This window comes from Arabidopsis thaliana, chromosome 3 (assembly GCF_000001735.4).
Source record: "Arabidopsis thaliana chromosome 3, partial sequence".
In the NCBI taxonomy this organism is placed as follows: Eukaryota; Viridiplantae; Streptophyta; class Magnoliopsida; order Brassicales; family Brassicaceae; genus Arabidopsis; species Arabidopsis thaliana.
In genome coordinates, this window is record NC_003074.8 from 3,264,098 (window position 1) to 3,283,358 (window position 19,261).

General features: G+C 36.7%; 7 protein-coding genes across 13 annotated transcripts; 4 read left to right on the forward strand and 3 right to left on the reverse strand.

Annotated features, from left to right (window-relative positions):
* The first annotated feature begins 96 nt into the window (after positions 1 to 96).
* Positions 97 to 3,598, forward strand: NAC050 (NAC domain containing protein 50). 3 transcript variants are annotated; one of them, NM_001161130.1, is made up of 8 exons: positions 251 to 532; positions 723 to 752; positions 834 to 902; positions 1,007 to 1,284; positions 1,376 to 1,561; positions 1,705 to 1,796; positions 1,908 to 1,953; positions 2,025 to 2,993. In NM_001161130.1, exons 1-8 carry the CDS (start codon positions 313 to 315, stop codon positions 2,682 to 2,684), a joined length of 1,581 nt encoding a protein of 526 aa, NP_001154602.1. In that variant the 5' UTR covers positions 251 to 312; the 3' UTR covers positions 2,685 to 2,993. The 3 variants fall into 3 exon arrangements, with proteins under 3 accessions (NP_566374.1, NP_001154602.1, NP_974272.1); NM_111883.5 differs by lacking the exons at positions 723 to 752; positions 834 to 902; positions 1,705 to 1,796; positions 1,908 to 1,953 and having other exon boundaries at positions 97 to 532; positions 2,025 to 3,598; NM_202543.2 differs by lacking the exons at positions 723 to 752; positions 834 to 902; positions 1,705 to 1,796; positions 1,908 to 1,953 and having other exon boundaries at positions 1,379 to 1,561; positions 2,025 to 2,968.
* A 129-nt stretch (positions 3,599 to 3,727) lies between these two features.
* Positions 3,728 to 7,105, forward strand: NAC052 (NAC domain containing protein 52). 4 transcript variants are annotated; one of them, NM_180223.4, is made up of 5 exons: positions 3,728 to 3,835; positions 3,914 to 4,197; positions 4,623 to 4,900; positions 4,981 to 5,166; positions 5,840 to 7,105. In NM_180223.4, exons 2-5 carry the CDS (start codon positions 3,978 to 3,980, stop codon positions 6,509 to 6,511), a joined length of 1,356 nt encoding a protein of 451 aa, NP_850554.1. In that variant the 5' UTR covers positions 3,728 to 3,835; positions 3,914 to 3,977; the 3' UTR covers positions 6,512 to 7,105. The 4 variants fall into 4 exon arrangements, with proteins under 4 accessions (NP_850554.1, NP_001327892.1, NP_566375.1 ...); NM_111884.2 differs by having other exon boundaries at positions 3,782 to 3,835; positions 5,797 to 6,786; NM_001337879.1 differs by having other exon boundaries at positions 3,914 to 4,900.
* Positions 7,106 to 7,119: 14 nt separating this feature from the next.
* On the forward strand, positions 7,120 to 10,079 carry NAC053 (NAC domain containing protein 53). 2 transcript variants are annotated; one of them, NM_111885.4, is made up of 6 exons: positions 7,120 to 7,786; positions 7,879 to 8,156; positions 8,235 to 8,417; positions 8,605 to 9,144; positions 9,212 to 9,335; positions 9,432 to 10,079. In NM_111885.4, exons 1-6 carry the CDS (start codon positions 7,621 to 7,623, stop codon positions 9,788 to 9,790), a joined length of 1,650 nt encoding a protein of 549 aa, NP_566376.1. In that variant the 5' UTR covers positions 7,120 to 7,620; the 3' UTR covers positions 9,791 to 10,079. The 2 variants fall into 2 exon arrangements, with proteins under 2 accessions (NP_566376.1, NP_001326104.1); NM_001337881.1 differs by having other exon boundaries at positions 7,879 to 8,417.
* Positions 10,080 to 10,122: 43 nt separating this feature from the next.
* AT3G10510 (Galactose oxidase/kelch repeat superfamily protein) lies at positions 10,123 to 11,454 on the reverse strand (the record flags this gene model as incomplete). Its single annotated transcript, NM_111886.1, has 2 exons — positions 10,123 to 10,568; positions 10,785 to 11,454. 2 exons carry the CDS (start codon positions 11,452 to 11,454, stop codon positions 10,123 to 10,125), a joined length of 1,116 nt encoding a protein of 371 aa, NP_187662.1.
* A 611-nt stretch (positions 11,455 to 12,065) lies between these two features.
* HB2 (hemoglobin 2) lies at positions 12,066 to 13,833 on the reverse strand. The gene is made up of 4 exons (NM_111887.3): positions 13,565 to 13,833; positions 13,368 to 13,482; positions 12,658 to 12,774; positions 12,066 to 12,559 (listed from the first exon to the last, which is right to left on the reverse strand). Exons 1-4 carry the CDS (start codon positions 13,666 to 13,668, stop codon positions 12,419 to 12,421), a joined length of 477 nt encoding a protein of 158 aa, NP_187663.1. The 5' UTR covers positions 13,669 to 13,833; the 3' UTR covers positions 12,066 to 12,418.
* A 3,375-nt stretch (positions 13,834 to 17,208) lies between these two features.
* On the reverse strand, positions 17,209 to 18,034 carry LGO (LOSS OF GIANT CELLS FROM ORGANS). The gene has a single exon (NM_111888.3). The coding sequence runs from the start codon at positions 17,863 to 17,865 to the stop codon at positions 17,479 to 17,481; it is 387 nt and encodes a 128-aa protein (NP_566377.1). The 5' UTR covers positions 17,866 to 18,034; the 3' UTR covers positions 17,209 to 17,478.
* AT3G10527 (uncharacterized protein) lies at positions 17,579 to 17,953 on the forward strand (the record flags this gene model as incomplete). The annotated part of the gene is made up of 2 exons (NM_001337882.1): positions 17,579 to 17,881; positions 17,924 to 17,953. The coding sequence occupies 2 exons, from the start codon at positions 17,579 to 17,581 to the stop codon at positions 17,951 to 17,953; spliced, it is 333 nt and encodes a 110-aa protein (NP_001326181.1).
* Positions 18,035 to 19,261: the final 1,227 nt, after the last annotated feature.

The window sequence follows — 19,261 nt, forward strand, 5'->3', positions numbered from 1 at the left end:
TGCATAGAACGACAACAAAAAGCTAAGCAGTAACATTTTTTAGGGTTTTATTACTGCAACACTCAAAAATGAGAAATTATTATTAAAATTGAAAATGAAAAATAGTAATCGCAATCCGAAATTACTTTTTTTCTAGCCTTCTAGGAACTCGAAAAGAAAGCAAATTTCTTGCAATTGAAGGTACCTGCTTCTCTTTTTCTGGTTTGTCTGGTTTCATATTAAAAAAAACATTTTGACAACTATATTTCTGGTTTGTCTGAAAAAATTGAGAAGAAAACCTAGAAACAAATACGGTCTTTTTTTTTTCTTTTTATGGGTCGCGAATCTCTGGCTGTTGTGTCCTCGCCGCCATCGGCGACTGCGCCCAGTACTGCTGTGTCGGCTACCTCGCTTGCTCCTGGCTTTCGATTTCATCCGACTGATGAGGAACTCGTGAGCTATTACTTGAAGAGGAAGGTTCTGGGTAAACCTGTACGCTTCGATGCGATTGGAGAGGTAGATATCTACAAGCATGAGCCCTGGGATTTAGCAGGTTCGTTAGGTTTCTTCTTCTTCATTTCTGCTTATCTCTATGATTTGGGGGTTTCTGTGAATTTGATGCTTCTGATTTGGGATTTTTGTCGCCTGGGCTTATTGGTTGTTCCGTCTTCTGGCTCAATTCTGGGAAATGAGTTTAGCTTTTACGTGCTCCGATTCGTTTTCTGGGAAATTTTTTGTTGCAGAGAAGATTCTCTGTTCGTACCTGGCGCTAAGTTTAGGCAATTAGGCTTTAACACTGTGAAGACATTCCATCCAATTGACTTCTTAACTGAAGAAAGTCGAATTTTCTTCAGATTGCTTTAAGAATTTCGTGTTTGCTTGTGCTACAGTTATGTTTGCTTGTGCTACAGTTATGTTTGCTTGTGGATCAGGAAATGAAGTTTGTTGCTTGTGTGTTTGGCTATCTGAAGTGTTCTCAAGTATGATCTGAAAGAAAAAAAACCTTGTGATGTGTTGTGTGTTTCAGTGTTTTCGAAGTTGAAAACTCGGGACCAAGAATGGTACTTCTTCAGTGCGTTAGATAAGAAGTACGGTAATGGTGCTAGGATGAATCGAGCAACTAACAAAGGGTACTGGAAAGCAACTGGAAAAGACAGAGAAATCCGCCGGGATATTCAGTTGCTCGGTATGAAAAAGACGCTTGTTTTCCACAGCGGGCGTGCTCCAGACGGCCTTCGGACTAATTGGGTCATGCACGAGTATCGCCTTGTGGAATATGAAACTGAAACTAACGGAAGCCTGCTGGTATTATGTTGTCCAAAAGAGTTACTTTTGAATTGGGGTTATCTCATTTTGTAAGAATCCTATCTTATCTTACTTCTTTGTCTGGGTGCAGCAGGATGCATATGTGTTGTGCAGAGTGTTTCACAAGAATAACATTGGGCCACCAAGTGGGAACAGATATGCGCCATTCATGGAAGAAGAATGGGCTGATGGTGGAGGAGCTCTGATTCCAGGAATAGACGTTAGGGTCAGGGTAGAGGCTCTACCACAAGCCAATGGAAACAACCAGATGGACCAGGTTTGTACTTTCTTTATACTCAAATGTTTCTTATATGCATAACCTCTGTGATACATCCCTCTAATGTGAATCATCTCTCTTGATTCACAAGATATTATATTTCTTATTGCAAAAGCTCTTTGCTTCTCTAAGTGCTGTTTCAGTGGGCTGATTTACTTAAACTGCACAATTCCATTAAGTTTGCTATCACCTTTTGTAGAACTCAGCTCAACCTTACAGCTTTATCTAATGAAAGGTCTCTCTTGATTCACAAGATATCTAATTTTTCTTTATGGTCCTTTTTCTTTGAGATTTATCCTTTGATTACATGATATTTCAGACTTACAATCTTCGTTTGGCATTAAAGGTGCTCAACAAGAGAAATATTTATTGTGTTTTGGTTAATCTGCAAAGTCGATCAACGCGTTTTGGTTTGAGATATTTTATGTCTGTTGGGGTTCACATAACTTGTAATTTGTTGTAGGAAATGCATTCAGCAAGCAAGGATCTCATTAACATCAACGAGCTACCGAGAGATGCTACTCCAATGGACATCGAACCTAACCAACAGAATCATCATGAGAGTGCCTTCAAGCCACAGGAGAGTAACAACCATAGTGGTTATGAAGAAGATGAGGACACACTCAAACGCGAGCACGCAGAAGAAGATGAGCGTCCTCCTTCTCTATGCATTCTCAACAAAGAAGCTCCACTACCTCTCCTGCAATACAAACGTAGACGCCAAAACGAGTCCAACAACAACTCAAGCAGGAACACACAGGACCATTGTTCGTCCACAATAACAACCGTCGACAATACAACCACCTTAATCTCATCATCTGCTGCTGCTGCTACCAACACTGCCATCTCTGCATTGCTTGAGTTCTCACTTATGGGTATCTCCGACAAGAAAGAAAACCAGCAGAAAGAGGAAACTTCTCCTCCTAGTCCAATTGCATCTCCTGAAGAGAAGGTTAATGATCTCCAGAAGGAGGTTCACCAGATGTCTGTTGAAAGAGAAACTTTCAAGCTTGAGATGATGAGTGCAGAGGCTATGATCAGCATTCTCCAGTCAAGAATCGATGCGCTGCGTCAGGAGAACGAGGAACTTAAGAAGAAGAACGCCAGTGGACAAGCTAGTTAAACCACCGCAACATCTCTCCAGGTGTCTTCTTCTTCTTCTTCTTCTTCTTTGCCTCTTAGCTGTAATCTTCTTAATAGTATGAGCTATGGATGTAGCTTCTTCAGACGGATCAGAAACCTTATGAATCTCTGTTGTAAAATTAGGATAAAACGGAACGGAGCCAACCAACTAGGTCTTTTTATTTTATCCTTTTTTACTTTGGATGTTTCTGCATCTTTTGGGAACATTTTCAGGCTGATCCATTGTCGTATATTATCATCTATCTATCTAGTCTTTTCAGACAAGAACTCGCTTTTGTTTGGTTTCCTCTCAAGAAATGTTCAGTCTCCATAAAGAAAGCTTTTTCCTTGGGGTAATCATTAGTGGTCAGATATGAGGGCATAATCGTCATTGTCATTTGAAATGACCTTCTGGTCTTCCGGACAAGAACCACTCTGTTGCTTGATGTTTCTGTGTGACTGTCTCCACAGTCCACAGGGAAGAGAGCTTCTTAGGTAAAGTCGTGATTAGTGGAAATGATTGAGGGTATAATCGTCATTGACTAATTCAGCGTTACGATTTAGGAATGTGGTTCCGTCAACGACGTTAGAAGACTTTTGTTACACGTAATTTGCAATTATTTGTTTTTTCTCTAAAAGCGAAAAGCGCTTGGTACGATTCAAGCCTGGATTCCATCTCTCTCCCATTAAGTTTTCAAGAAGAAGTTTTGATCACAGACGTATTTTCGAAATGGTTTCATATCTTACTAGGCAATGGAATTTCGTAGGTGTTATAGAGTTTGGTGTTTATATTTTACTTTTAACTACATCGTCCTATTATACGGAACCTGTCTTTTTTTTTTCCACACGGAACCCTGAATGATTGTACTTTTTGGTAGGTTTGTTCTTTATTCGAGAGTTGTAAAAAAACATTATTTACTTTTAAGATGACTACGAAAGTGTAATTTACTAAATTACTTTTCATTATTTACTCCCAAGTATAATTTACTACAAAAAGCTACGCAGTAAAATTTTGCTAGGGTTTATTACTGCGACATAATGAAATGTAAATCGAAAATTGGTATCGCAATCCAAAATACTTTTTTGTTGCTCTCTACTAGCCTGCCTTTCTGGGAACGCGAAAAGAAAGACAAAATTTTCTTGCAATTGAAGGTACCTCAAATCTTGTGCTTATCTCTTTGGTTTCTTCTTCGTCAAACCATCTGCCCAACTTGTGTTTTTGTTCTTCAGGTGAGGTTTGGTGAAAGGGAAATTGAGAAAACCCTAGAACAAGTACGGTCTCTATTTTGCTTTAATGGGTCGCGAATCTGTGGCTGTTGTGACTGCGCCGCCCTCGGCGACTGCTCCGGGTACTGCTTCGGTGGCGACCTCGCTTGCTCCTGGCTTCCGATTTCATCCGACTGATGAGGAACTCGTGAGCTATTACTTGAAGAGGAAGGTTCTGGGCCAACCTGTACGCTTCGATGCGATTGGAGAGGTCGATATATACAAGCATGAGCCCTGGGATTTAGCAGGTTCGCTGGGTTTCACTTCCACTCTCTCTTGGTTTCTGTGCATCTCTTCCATTTGGGGGTTTTCTGTGAATTTGTTGCTTCTGATTTGGGATTTTTGTGGTCTGGGCTTCTCTCGCTTCTTCTGACTCAATTCTTGGAAAAAAGGTTTTACCTTTTTAGGTTCCGATTCATTTTTCTGGGAAATTTTGTTGCAGATTCTCTGTTGTTACATTTTGCTATGTTTAGGCTATAACACCGTGAAGGTAGTATTTCATCTAATCGACTTCTTAAGTGGTTCAAATATTCGTTTTTTCCAGATTCCGTTAGAATTTTATGCTTACTTGTGCTATAGTTTTGTTTGCTTGTGGTTCAGGAAATGTAAAAAGTTTGAAGTTTTGAGTTAAGTCTGGTTTTAAGTAATTTCTTAGTTGTGTTGTGTGTTTAAGTGTTTTCGAGATTGAAGACAAGGGACCAAGAATGGTACTTCTACAGTGCATTAGATAAGAAGTATGGAAACGGTGCTAGGATGAACCGAGCAACTAACAGAGGGTACTGGAAAGCTACTGGAAAAGACAGAGAAATCCGCCGTGACATTCTGCTTCTCGGTATGAAAAAGACACTTGTTTTCCACAGTGGGCGTGCACCAGACGGGCTTCGGACTAATTGGGTTATGCATGAGTATCGCCTTGTGGAATATGAAACCGAGAAAAACGGAAACCTGGTGGTACTGTATTGTCCAAATTACTTTCGAATTTGGTTTATCTGATAATTTCCAAAAGATCTCAATTCTTTGTTTGGGTGCAGCAAGATGCATATGTGTTGTGTAGAGTCTTCCACAAGAATAACATTGGGCCACCAAGTGGGAACAGATATGCTCCGTTCATGGAAGAGGAATGGGCTGATGATGAAGGAGCTCTGATTCCAGGAATAGACGTTAAGCTCAGGCTAGAGCCGCCGCCAGTAGCCAATGGAAACGACCAGATGGACCAGGTTTGTGATTTCTTCTTACTCTGGCTTCATTACCCAAACCTTATTAGTTTCATTCAATATTTCTTGTATGCAAAAAACTCTGTTGAAATACTCTCTTTCTTAGTTTTCCATTGGGCTGAGTGAGTTTATTTAACTGCATTAGTCTATTTATGAACCAATCTACTATTTCAACGTTATTTAGTGCAAATGTACAAATTTATCTGATGCATCATTTCTCTTGTTTCACAAGATATTATATTTATTATCTGCAAAACTCTGTGTTGAAGTGAAGCTTCTCCTAATAACTGTTTCAGCGGGCTGTGACGCTAGTAACTCCATTTAGTCTGTAACCAACTCTTGTAGAAATCAACCTTATAGGTTTATCTGATGAATCAACTCTCTTGATTTAGAAGATATCTGAATTTTCGGTGGTCTTTTTTTTTTTTGTTTCTTGGGCTTTATTCTTAATCATACTGATTACAAGATCGTTCAAACTTTGCATCCTCATTTGACCAGCAATTTTACTGTGCATCATATGAACTCACTTAATTGATCAGTAAATGTTGACCAGAAGTAGAATGATTTGTTGTTTTAGTGAAAATGCAGTTTTAATCCTTCATCAGCAAAATTGATTGAAGCATTTGGTTTCAGATAATTTATGCGTCGTCTGGGGTTCACTTGTAATTTGTTGTAGGAAATCCAGTCAGCCAGCAAGAGTCTCATCAACATCAATGAGCCACCGAGAGAGACAGCTCCACTGGATATCGAATCGGACCAACAGAATCATCATGAGAATGACCTCAAGCCGGAGGAGCATAACAACAATAATAATTATGATGAAAACGAGGAAACACTCAAACGCGAGCAGATGGAAGAAGAGGAGCGTCCTCCTCGACCTGTATGCGTTCTCAACAAAGAAGCTCCATTACCTCTTCTGCAATACAAACGTAGACGCCAAAGCGAGTCCAACAACAACTCAAGCAGGAACACACAGGACCATTGTTCGTCCACAACAACAACTGTCGACAATACAACCACTTTAATCTCATCATCTGCCGCTGCCACCAACACTGCCATCTCTGCATTGCTTGAGTTCTCACTCATGGGTATCTCCGACAAGAAAGAAAAGCCGCAGCAACCGCTACGTCCTCACAAGGAACCTTTGCCTCCTCAAACTCCACTTGCATCTCCTGAAGAGAAGGTTAATGATCTCCAGAAGGAGATTCACCAGATGTCTGTTGAAAGAGAAACTTTCAAGCTTGAAATGATGAGTGCAGAAGCTATGATCAGTATTCTCCAGTCAAGGATCGATGCGCTGCGTCAGGAGAACGAGGAACTCAAGAAGAACAATGCTAATGGACAATAAAGGCTCTAAAAACATCTCTCCAGGTTACTTCTTATTGCCCTTCGCCTTTTATTTAGCTTTAATCTCCCTAATACTATGACCCATCTACATAGCTCCTCTAGACAGATTGCGAACTGTGTGAATCTCTGTTGTAACATAGGATAAAACGGATTCGAGCCCCTGAGCTGAGTGTTTTATCCTTCTTCTTTTTTTGTGTGGATGTTCTTGCATCTTTTGAGAACATTTTTTAGGTTGCTCCATTGTCATATATCATCTATCTATCTAGTCTTTTCAGACAAAAACTATCTTTAAGTTGTCTCGAGAATGTTGTCTTCATAACACACTGAGCCTTCTCTGGGGTAGTAGTGGTTAGGTACGAGGGCATAATTGTCATTTCCTTTGCATTATCATTTAGATTTCCAGACAAGAAGAACTTTCTTTGTTTAAAATAATTGGGAATTATGTTCGGTCTCCGGTAATACCGTGGTTAATGGTAAGGATATTTTCGGCTAGGATTACGAATGTGGATGCGTCAGCGACGTTAGAAGACTTTCGTTACACGTAATTTGCAATAATTTTAAAAAAGCGAAAAAGTGTTTGGTACGATTTTTTCAACTTCAAATATATTCTCTATTTATTTACTCTATTCAAACAAAATTGCATATAGTATAGAATTTTAGTCATCTTGATATTTATTGAAGTGGATAAATCTTCATTTGCGCGAACCAACCAACTACCTCAACAAATTCTAGAGACTTTAAAATTGATGACTAGTGCAAGACTTCCACGTGTCAGTTTAATAAAGACTGTCACCCGAAAACAGTCACAGCCAGTCACATGATATGCTCTCGCGGCACACTTTCCTGGAATATTAAAACCTCACGGCGTGAAACTTCTTTCGCACATTTTCTAGCTACGGTCGCTTAGCTCCGATTGGTTCGTCGTCACCATCACTCGTCTTCAACGATTTGCTTCTTTTTTTTTTCTCTCTATTTAGTCCCATTTTCCTCAATTTCTAAACCCCTTATTTCGAAATCATTGTTTTGCTCTTTCTTTTGATTCGAATTCGACAGAACAGCTCTTTTAAGTTATTCATAAACCTTGTGTTTGAGTTTTGGTCCATCGAGTATATGGGTCGTGGCTCAGTAACATCGCTCGCTCCTGGGTTTCGTTTTCATCCCACAGACGAAGAACTCGTTCGTTACTATCTGAAACGAAAGATCTGCAATAAACCTTTTAAGTTCGATGCTATCTCTGTTACCGATGTATACAAATCTGAGCCTTGGGATCTCCCAGGTCAGTTCTTCAATATGTTGATGATTTGATCGATATTGTATAGGAACCGATGATAGAATTTGAATTCTGTTTTGTATTTTGGTGGGAAATAGACAAGTCGAGGCTGAAAAGTAGAGACTTGGAGTGGTACTTCTTCAGTATGCTTGATAAGAAGTATAGAAATGGATCAAAGACGAATCGTGCGACTGAGATGGGATATTGGAAGACTACAGGGAAAGATCGAGAGATTCTTAATGGTTCAAAAGTCGTTGGGATGAAGAAGACTCTTGTTTATCACAAAGGTCGAGCTCCTCGTGGCGAAAGAACCAATTGGGTTATGCATGAGTATCGGTTGGTTGATCAAGACCTTGATAAAACTGGTGTTCACCAAGTAAGACTTTGATCTTTTTGAGTTCCTTGTTGTTTAATGGGATTTGTGTTGTTGACTTTGTTGTGGAATTGTGGGAAGGATGCGTTTGTGCTTTGTAGGATTTTTCAGAAGAGTGGCTCCGGACCTAAAAATGGAGAGCAGTACGGTGCTCCGTTTGTTGAGGAGGAGTGGGAGGAGGAGGATGATATGACATTTGTACCTGACCAAGAAGATCTTGGAAGTGAAGATCATGTTTATGTCCATATGGATGACATTGATCAGGTTTGTGTTCTAGTATTTGATATCTCTTGATTAGCTTTTGGTCGAATGTTGTGTTCCTTTGTATTCATTGAGGAATGAAAGAAGCTTGTGAAAATCTCTCCTTCTCATTCCCTGATTTGGTCAGAGTTCCATCTAGGCTGTTTATTATGTTCTTCTAATTTTATGATTCGAATTTTATATCTTGCAGAAGTCTGAAAACTTTGTGGTCTATGATGCCATTCCTATTCCGTTAAACTTTATTCACGGGGAGTCGAGCAATAATGTTGAAACAAACTACTCAGACTCCATAAACTATATACAACAAACAGGAAACTATATGGACTCTGGTGGCTACTTTGAGCAACCAGCAGAATCTTATGAGAAAGATCAGAAGCCTATCATCCGTGACCGTGATGGTAGCCTTCAAAATGAAGGAATTGGATGTGGGGTCCAGGACAAGCACTCGGAAACTTTGCAATCTTCTGACAACATCTTTGGGACTGATACATCATGCTACAATGATTTTCCAGTTGAGAGCAACTATTTGATTGGTGAGGCGTTTCTGGATCCGAACAGTAATCTTCTGGAGAATGATGGTCTGTACCTGGAAACAAATGATCTCAGTAGTACTCAGCAAGATGGTTTCGACTTTGAAGATTATCTTACCTTCTTTGATGAAACTTTTGATCCTTCGCAACTGATGGGAAATGAAGATGTTTTTTTCGATCAAGAAGAGCTCTTTCAAGAGGTATAAAACTTTCTATTTCCACTTGCTTTTGTTTCCTTTATTTTTTAACTCACGTTTCAACCAATAGGTTGAGACTAAGGAACTAGAGAAAGAGGAGACTTCAAGAAGCAAACATGTGGTGGAAGAAAAGGAAAAGGATGAAGCATCTTGTTCAAAACAAGTTGATGCAGATGCAACAGAGTTTGAGCCAGGTAAAGAATTATGTTACCACAATCAGACTTTACCCCCATTTGTTAATAGGTGTGACGTGTTCTGTTTAGATGATGGATCAATTTCTGAAAATGCAGATTACAAGTACCCGTTACTAAAGAAGGCAAGCCACATGTTGGGTGCTATTCCTGCTCCGCTTGCAAATGCTTCTGAGTTCCCTACAAAGGATGCAGCTATCCGGTTACACGCAGCACAATCATCAGGTTCAGTTCATGTAACCGCAGGTATGATCACGATATCAGACAGCAACATGGGCTGGTCATACGGCAAAAACGAGAACCTTGACTTGATCCTTTCTTTGGGGTTGGTCCAAGGGAATACCGCCCCCGAAAAATCAGGGAATAGTTCAGCATGGGCAATGTTAATATTCATGTGTTTCTGGGTTCTTCTACTCTCAGTTAGTTTCAAAGTGAGCATTTTGGTCTCTTCCAGGTGATAGGTAACCCTTTCTTGTTCAAACAAGACTTTTGTGTTTGTACATTGATATAGATGAACTTGCAGTGTTCAATGTTTTATTCTCTAATAATATTGAATAAACCCCATATTCTATCATGGTTGACACCCCAAAAAATCGCATTTTATGTCACAAATACAAAATATTGTATAAGTATGTTCGAATCGGGTTCTTAATTTGATTTTAGTTTGGATTCTTTTCTTCTATTGTTTTAAGTAGATTAGCTTGTCTGTGGAGGACCACCAATATATGAACGAACTACGGTTAACAGAAATAAAATCCATTGTAATTGTTACAAAATTTAAATTTTAAAATCAGAGAGTAACAACAAGACAACTCCCAATGATCAAACCCCCTTCAAGCAAAAGATCGCAACACTCGACCTTTCCCCAAATCTCTCCTTCTTCACGCCTCTCCACAGTAATCTCCGCACACCATAATTCTCTTTTCTGAAAAGAAGCGTCGTCATCGTATTCCAATACCACTATCAAAAAAAGTATCAACATTTTACCGCGACTAACAATGTATGACTCATCACCACCTAAGGGAAGTTTTTCAAGACCCTTCACCACCCCCCAGGTTCTTTGCTTGGGATCATATGTTCTTAAAATATATTTATGGCGATCGTAGACGTACAATATGTTTCCCATAACACATTCATTGTCGAACAAATGATAATGCTTGATCTCCTCCTTGTCCATTAATATATCTTCCATTAGTTTGTGATCGCAGTTATTCTCAAAACTGCTGGGGCCCCTACCTGCAGACCCAAGTACGACGATTAGAGGGATGTTGTTTTAGTGACTACCGGGACCAACATAAATAGGGATCCTTGGGTGTATACTTGAAGAACAGAAATAAAGAATAAACAAAACCATTTAAACTATAGTTGTTTTATTGATTTTCACTAGGGATCTTTTTCTTTTTTTTTTCTTGTTGGTCTAAGTCATTTATCAAAAAAATATGAAAAACTTGCCTGCCGTCGTTGATAAACTTGTGAGCCACCTATCATCCGCCTCCCAGCCTGGTTTCGTACCATCCGCCCACTTTTCCGTTCGTAAATCAAATTCCACAATGGTAGCCGATGCCCACACCCTTCCGACAATGTATATCTTCTCGTCAATGACCTTAGATACATTCGTCATAAGCCCAACCGGCATGTCGGCAACAAGACGGGTCGTGTGAGTTCGACAGTCGATGCATAACGCAATCGATGATGGCGGTTGGGCTTCCCACTCCTCAACATTCCAGTCGTATCTTCCACCCATTACAAAGATGTTGGAACCCACAACAACATAGCTTGCTGCTGTGGGCATAGGCGGGAGTGACGAGATAAGGACCAACCGGTTTTCAACAGTGCCGGGCATGTTTCTTTTGGTTCTCCGGTTAAGACTATACCAACGAGCAACTTCGAGTATACAATCTTCGATGAGAACATACACACAATCTTCGGTGCAGCCGAGGAGGGACCGTGTCTTGTATAGTCGAGGCGACGCAACGAGAGATCGGAATTGCTTAGAGACGAGGGATAGCATCGAATGGTTGTACCTCGGGACACGTGGCGCTATACACTCCATGATCACGTCGTCTGGAATTGACGTCATCACAGAAGGTGGTGTCTTCTCCTTCTCGTCTTCGGAAAGCATCTCCCAATATAATATAAAGAGATAGGCTCAATCGACAATATGATGTTTTTTCTTCTCAGCTTTGCAAATGTACATATATATAGATGAGATGATGGAAAAGATGGATACGTAGGTGCAAGGATGATTCATGAATAAACATAATTATACAAGTTTTATCCGATGAGATCTTACTGTTAGCAATTATTTTAAATTTAATTATTTTCTTAGTGAATTCTATTCCATTTATGAACTTAAAATTAACCTTCAATATGATATCTTAATTTATAAATAGGAAATCTTTCATAATTTTAATATATGGTGCTTTTCTTTATATTTTACTTAGATCAAATATTTGCTTCTTAATTACTATAAAATTATAAATGTCTAGTTGTGGTCCAATACATATAATTATTTTATTAAAAAATGAAAACTAATTTTCTGTTTCAAGAATTTTTGTTCTATTTGGCCCACAAAATTTCATCATTTTCAGAAAAAAGAGTAACATTGTAGATAGATTTATATATAACATATTACTAGGAAATTGTGTATTATCTTTTTTACCGGGGCAAATCTTAAAATTCATAAAATTTATCATGCATCAGACTAATACCACATTATTAATATAAAAAATAGTTTTAGTGTACTGTTTTTTAAAAAAAGAAAAAATTGAACTAAAATAGATCCAAAATCTTGTGTCTGGAGAAGTAAAATTATTTGTAGAATGATTGTAAAATGATCCCCACGTTAACATCCATCTTGTGAAAATAAATACTTCAAACCATGATATTTCTCACGAATAACAATTTCAAGAAGAACTACAGTATCACGTATCTCCCTAATGATAGCACAAGATCCTTCTTTATAATTAAAATAGTGAACTGTAGAAAGTCAGAGAGCAACATAGTACACACACAGAAACACGTATATGTGTATCATGTATGTGGAATAGATTCATGTATGCGATACCCAAATGATCAATAGGGTTTTATGACTCTTCTTGTTTCATCTCGGTCTTGATGGCTAAAGCCAAGTGATCATAAGCTTGAGACCAAGCACCTTCCACTTCTTCATTGTATTTCTCCCCCAACCCCTCTTTCAATGTCCTTAGCAAAGCTTCTTTCACCACCTGCTTTCACATTCACACCTTATTAAAATGCGTTCAAATCGAAAATCAAAATCAGCCAAAATTAATGTGTATATATATTTTTTTTTAACATAACAGACCTCGAAGTGAGGGTCAATAACGCCGCTTTTGAGATGAATTGAGCCTAAATATTGGAGGGTTGTGTCAGCCACTACCACCTTTCCTTCCTCCCTCAGCTGTATAGCTGTTTCACATGTCTACACACAAACAAAATAAAATAAAAATTCATACATGTTATGCAAAGTCTTTTTCTTTTTTGTCTGTCTAAAACATGTTATGCAAAGTCTTAGAAGCCAAAAGTGAGTTGAACCAAACCAAGTCATAAACCCAAATTTAAAAAGTAAACGGAATTTGGTTTATATGGTTCTATTATAATAAGATTAGCAAAAAAGTAAAAATCCATAAAGCGACCCGAACCACTTGGATTCTTCAGTAACAATTCTTTATTGACAGAGAAATCTATGTTTGTTCTTAAAAATAAAATATCACAGAGTATTCTTTACTAGTATGAGATTTTTATTCTCAAAGAAGAAGACAAAGCCAACTAGCCAAGTTCAAACAAAATCGCAACTTGTGTGCACATGGCTGCGTCAATAAATGACAAGAAAAGTTAATTCAGACTACTATTTTCTATTATATATAAATGGTATATAATGAGTAAATAAAGATTCTTAGCTGTAAATAATGAAACATTCTACTTTCAATTTTAAGGAAGTGTAAGATAATGATACAGTATATGCAAGTGATTCACATATATGTAGATGTGGAAAATCGGAAAGTAAGTAATTACCATCTTGAAGACTTTAACAGCATGAGCTTTGAGTTTAGGATTGTTGTGAGGGACTTCATCTGAGTCTCTTAGGAAAGAGAACAAGCCTTTTGCTGCTGGTGCTATCTCCAGTATCCTATCACAATTATATTGTTCATTAGCTCGCATATATAAACAACATGTAAAGAGCTTATATATAACTAAGTATATATGGTTACTGTGAGAAGAAGTGAAGGCTGTATTTGGGGATGTCTTGTTTCAGTATCTCCCACGATTCCTTCACCAAAGCTTCTTGCTTCTCTGTAAACCCAATCTCTCCCATCTCTTTCTCTCTTTCTTTTTCTCTCACAGTTTGAAAAAAACACGAATATTTGTGTGTTTATATGTCTGTGTATCTATATATATATGGTATTCAATGGTCCTTTGGTTGGGTCTGTGAGCTACTTATGTAGAAGATTCTCTCAAATTTTATTTTATTTGACTAAATATGTTTATTTTGTAGTAAAACATCTACTACCTAAAGGCATAGTCTCTAAAAGGTGGACACGCGTAGCCAAGAAATATGGATACACATTATGTCCGTCCGATCAGTCTAGATAGACGTAGGATAATACATGAGTTAGATTGATACAAATAAGTTAAGATTAAAAGGAACAAACAAAGATAAATAAAAACTTGCATTGTCTTCTGCGTAGTAAAATCTCCATCCCGCATAGCTTCAATCATTTGTTCTTTTCTACTTTCACACAAAATCAGCTGTATAATTAAGAAGAAAGAAAAATAGTGACAATAAATTCAATTCATCGCTTAAAAAGTAGTTAATAAAAAAATAATTTAGTAAGACACAAAAAGAAAAAGAAAAAACTCACAGCTTCATGTAAGAGAAGCTGACAATTCCTATTATATTGAGCTGTTCGCTCGTGAATCCTCTTCTCTTTCAAACAAAGTTTAGCACCTGCATGACAAGATTCAACACACATGTTTTAAATTGATCCATAAAAGATAATAAGATATTTTACTTTTTCGTGCTTCAAAATCAAAAGATGTTTCATACTTGTTTTGTAACCTGCCAGGTAACATGTTTTGTAACCTGCCAGGTAACATGTTTTCGCTTCCTTGTACTGTACGGCAGCAGAGAAACCTTTTCTTTTTGTTCAAGAGACTCGAGCGTCTTGAGGTGAACACACATTAGTGATCAGAAAAAAAGAATGAGAACCACATTATTGGGTGCTTTTGAAAATAGATTCAATGTCACAGAAAAATAAATAGGAACTTAAAAACATCAATTGCCAATATATATGATAATACCTTGTGTAGCTCGTCTATTGACTTTTGGAGAGCATAAAACTTATTGCTGGGTCTCCCGGCGAGCCAGTTAACCAACATGGTACCAGCGATGAACTCTGATCTCCTTTTACCAAAATCCAAACAATCAAAATTCGTTTTTCAAAACTTAAATCGACAAAAATTAGGGTTTAACCTAAAAGGCTAATTAAGACATTAGTTTCTTGACAACAACGGGAATAAATTAATTAGCGTAATATATCAATTTCTTTTACGTTTGTAATATGCTCCCTGAAGTTCGAGATAGCAAACGTGACGGATGCGAAGACCTGACAGAAATCGAACCTTTCACTAACTATAACGCATGCGGTTTCTGACTTTCTTGTTTACACTAGAGTAAAGTTTGTATGTAAAACTCTACGGATCTTGCCATTTGCCTTGGATTAAACCGGCCCGGCCCGGCCCATTACCAAAAAGAAAGAAAGGTCTTTCGTCCCCCCACTGAAAACAGATAGAGAGAAATAGTAATTATTTTGGTTTTGGTCTTCCTAAATTTGTTTTGTCAAAGATGTGTTAAACTTTTCAAGCTTTAAATTGATGCTATTTCTCTCTACAGAAACTCAGATAATTAATAAAGAGTTTTAGGTAAGAAAACTTTCGTTTCGAAATTACTCCCAGAGCGACAATTCATCACATTCCCTTTGTTAGACCACGTAACGCATGAATCAAGAAATGTTGTAGCTCCTCTTCATGCGACATGATGATGATACCATATGACTTTTTGTTTGTTAAAAAGTGACAACATGGTATATGTACACACTATTTAACTTCTATTAAAGAATACATATCTCAAGCAATGATAGAATAAATGAAAGAAGAAACTGACAATCATGAAAGAAGTAAAAAAGAATAGCTTGTGTTGCTTATTGGATGAGTTGCGTAGACATGGCTCCTCCTTCGTCGCAGGACCATCGTATCATTACTATATATATTTAATTTCCAGTCAATTTTACTGGTCTAATGAATAACGCCCATTAATTCCATGTTTTGGTCACAGAGCCATTTAATTACTCTATATGTATTTAATTTCCATTTAATTTTGTTGGTCTGGTGAGTAATCGCCTTATCTTTCTGTCCGCCAATTAAAGAATTTTAAGTTTTTACTTCTAAAAAACAAAAAGGTTGTTGAAACTTGAAAGAGATACACATGCATGAGGTTACTGGTTACATATTAAAATGTAACACATGCAATTTACTTAGCGAGTCTACCACAGTACCATGCATTTACTAAATAGTAAATACTACAAACATTAATTTGGTGTATCGTTTTGTTTGTATTCATTGCTAAATTTTACTAAATAACAACTGTAAATTTTGAAAACAGTCTAAATTAAAACATGTTAACACTTGCATATTTTCTGGTCATGAAACAAATTTTCTAAAGGGTGATGATTTTGAGATCATAAAGAAATAAAGTAAGAAACGATGAGAATCAACTTCGATATTAGAATTCTTTAGGAACATTTTCTTTTAATATCTTCAGATCCCAAAGTTGCGTCCGCCGCTCTATCGGCCGGTCAAAAAAGTCATAAACAAGCATGAATTACAGATCAATAAATTTGATTACAATATAACTGAGTTTTGTACATGTACATGCTTTTTCTATTGTACAATTAGAACATTAATTTAAAACATACTATTTCCGTCAATTAATTTTGTTTTAAACATATATTTTCATCAAGGCTTCATTTTCTTTGCGTTGTTGCTTTCACAATTACACGTAGGACACGCAACTGATACATCTCCTACCAAATTAACACCTAAAAACTTTTAAACGCCATTAGCATTTTTGATAACCCAATTTATTGCTGTCATTAATATTACGATAGATTTAAAAAAAAATCCTTCTAAATTTAACATCTTACAGTGAAAACCCGCTTATATTCAAAGTTTCAAACAGAGTATATTTTCGAAACGCTACACAATATTAATGTTTTTTCGACTGGTATCTTATGTAATTGTGATTTCTTATGTACATCAGTTATCTAACTGAGAAAAATATATATTGTGAGAGGTACCAAAGCGTTTTCGGTTCAACCTAGATGAATGAAATTGGAATCTAAGATACAGTAACATAATAAACGTTAAATGTACAAATATCGACTTGTATATTAAAAAATAAACTCTATGACATTATATTGTTTGAGACTATACGAGTAATAGTTATCTTTTGATTTGATTGCCATCATATTCTCACATAAATGCAATGATTTTATATTTAAAAGAACATGTACCACCCATTGCTCATGAAGCAAGCAATGCTTGATCACTAGCTAACATCACTGTAATTTAATATATTGATAAATAACTTTTTATCAGGCGACATATATACAAAAGTTTGTTCAAAGATTTCATATACATGCATGCGTCATATATAACACAATTTTTTTTTTTACCAGGAGATATTTTGATCCTTCATATTGGCTGCGGATATTTTACATCATATCGGTCATAGTAGGTAAACGCGTTCTTCAACTTTAGAAGTCGACAATATATGTTTTGAAACTATTTTTTCCATGAAGTTGGATGATAAAACGATCTTGTCTCTTATAAATGACATAAATATCACATTATTGTATAGAAAACTTGGCAATTGGAATTAAATTTCATTTATTACTCAATTTACAACATCGACCCCTCCATGCGAAATTAATATGCGCGGTTGCAGAAAATTATCCATCCATATTCATAATTAAATTAAAAATATTTAAAACCGAACACCAACAGATAATTAATTTCACAATATTTCCAGTAAAACTGTAAAAAAATGTAAATATTGAATTAAGCCTCATCTTCGAGAACAATAAGGGTAACTTCTCCGCCGTTTAGCCGTAGTCGACGTCTCATTGTAGACGGAGGAGAAGAAACGGTCAATCTCTTCCCGATTCATGATTATCTCACAAGTCGACACTAAAAGCTTCCTCTTGCACGATCTGATCATCAGAGCCGCCGTAGCCGACGGTGCTGACGGTGGTGGCCGGGGTTTTCTCGGCGGAGGAGGTGGAGAGTCTACGACGGCGGGAATCTTGTGTTCTTGGGATGTGGGTGTGCTGCAGCGGAGGTCATCTTCGTCGTCATCACCTTCGTCCTTCTTTGTTTTTGAGGTTTTGGATCGGATCTTGATGGGTGTTGGGAAATTGAATTTGGACAAATCTTGTAGTAATTCAAGATCCATATCTAAACTTGTGTATGTTTTTGTTTTTTGGGAAACTTTTTTTCTTTTGTGGATGTAGAGAAAACTTCTTGGAGAAGTGAGAGGTTGAGAAGGGTTTGTTATATGTGTTTGTGTCTTTACATACACGTATATACATACATAAAGTTAGAATGTCGCATTTAGAAATGAGAGTTACTTTTTGGCATGGAAAACGAAAATAAAATATAAAATATAGTATGGAGTAAGTAAGGTAAAACTATATAAAATGGGAAGGGAAAATGGACGTAACTTCCGAATTTAGAAAAAAATATATTATTTACTAGGGATGGTAAGTTACTTGTATAGTTTGTATGTATTTGTGTTTATGTACAAAACTAGCTAGAGCACATGTGATTCACAATTTGTAAGGGTTGCCTAATTTTGTTAGTGATTGCTTAAAACCTTTGGGATGACCTTAGTAAGATGACTAGCTATATTAAGTTTTGTACTGTAATATTTGTTGAATAATAAAAAAAAGTGAAAAAAATGACTGGAGATTTCCCAAAAAGTTTACAAAAGACAAATGAAACTCTAAAGTTTGGAAGTGCGAGTGAATTAAGGAGGGCCATAACTCATGAAACAAACGCAAATGGTGTTCTCGTACCATCGGTCTCCTATCTAAAGACGTGTGGGTTATGGTCTCAACAAGAACATTAAAGTGTGTCTATATAGAAACTTTTACTTAATAAAAAAACTCGAACCATCAAAGTAATAGTAATACCATCTATAGGTAGTAAAGAAAAGTACACACATATATATACAAATTTTAGATCAATGTCTTATCTTAGATCTCAAACATAAAGTTTGGTTAAATGTGTGTCTTGTACCTATTACAAACCTAAAAACATGGCATGTGATTAGATTTAAAACTAGTCCATGCATCATTATATTTTATGTAAACAATTGATTGCATCAGTTTCTGTATCCTCTACTTTAATAATTACTTAATGTCCAATGTGAGAAGCTGTATAATTTTTATGTGACATTATGATTTCAACATATACGGTGGACCCACAACGTTTTACACGCCAAGTTTAATAATGTAGAAAAAAATGTAAGCCTTTGCCATGCCATAGAACAATTATTAGACTTGTAACATGAGTTTGCTTTGCTTACTCATCCTAAACACTTTGCGTTTTTCAACTTAATGTAAGATCTACATTGGTTTACAAAATCTAATTATTAAATTACAACCGAAAAATAGATTTGGTACGATTATAAATTTAGTTTATACTTTGCTATACGTTGTTGATGTTCTTTTTGTCTTCATTCTTAGAATTATCAGTACTCTTAACATGTACACAAACTCGCTAAGCTAGCTGTATATTTATGTAATTAATTATTACATTTGCTGAGTAATTTTACGGCAAAATATGAC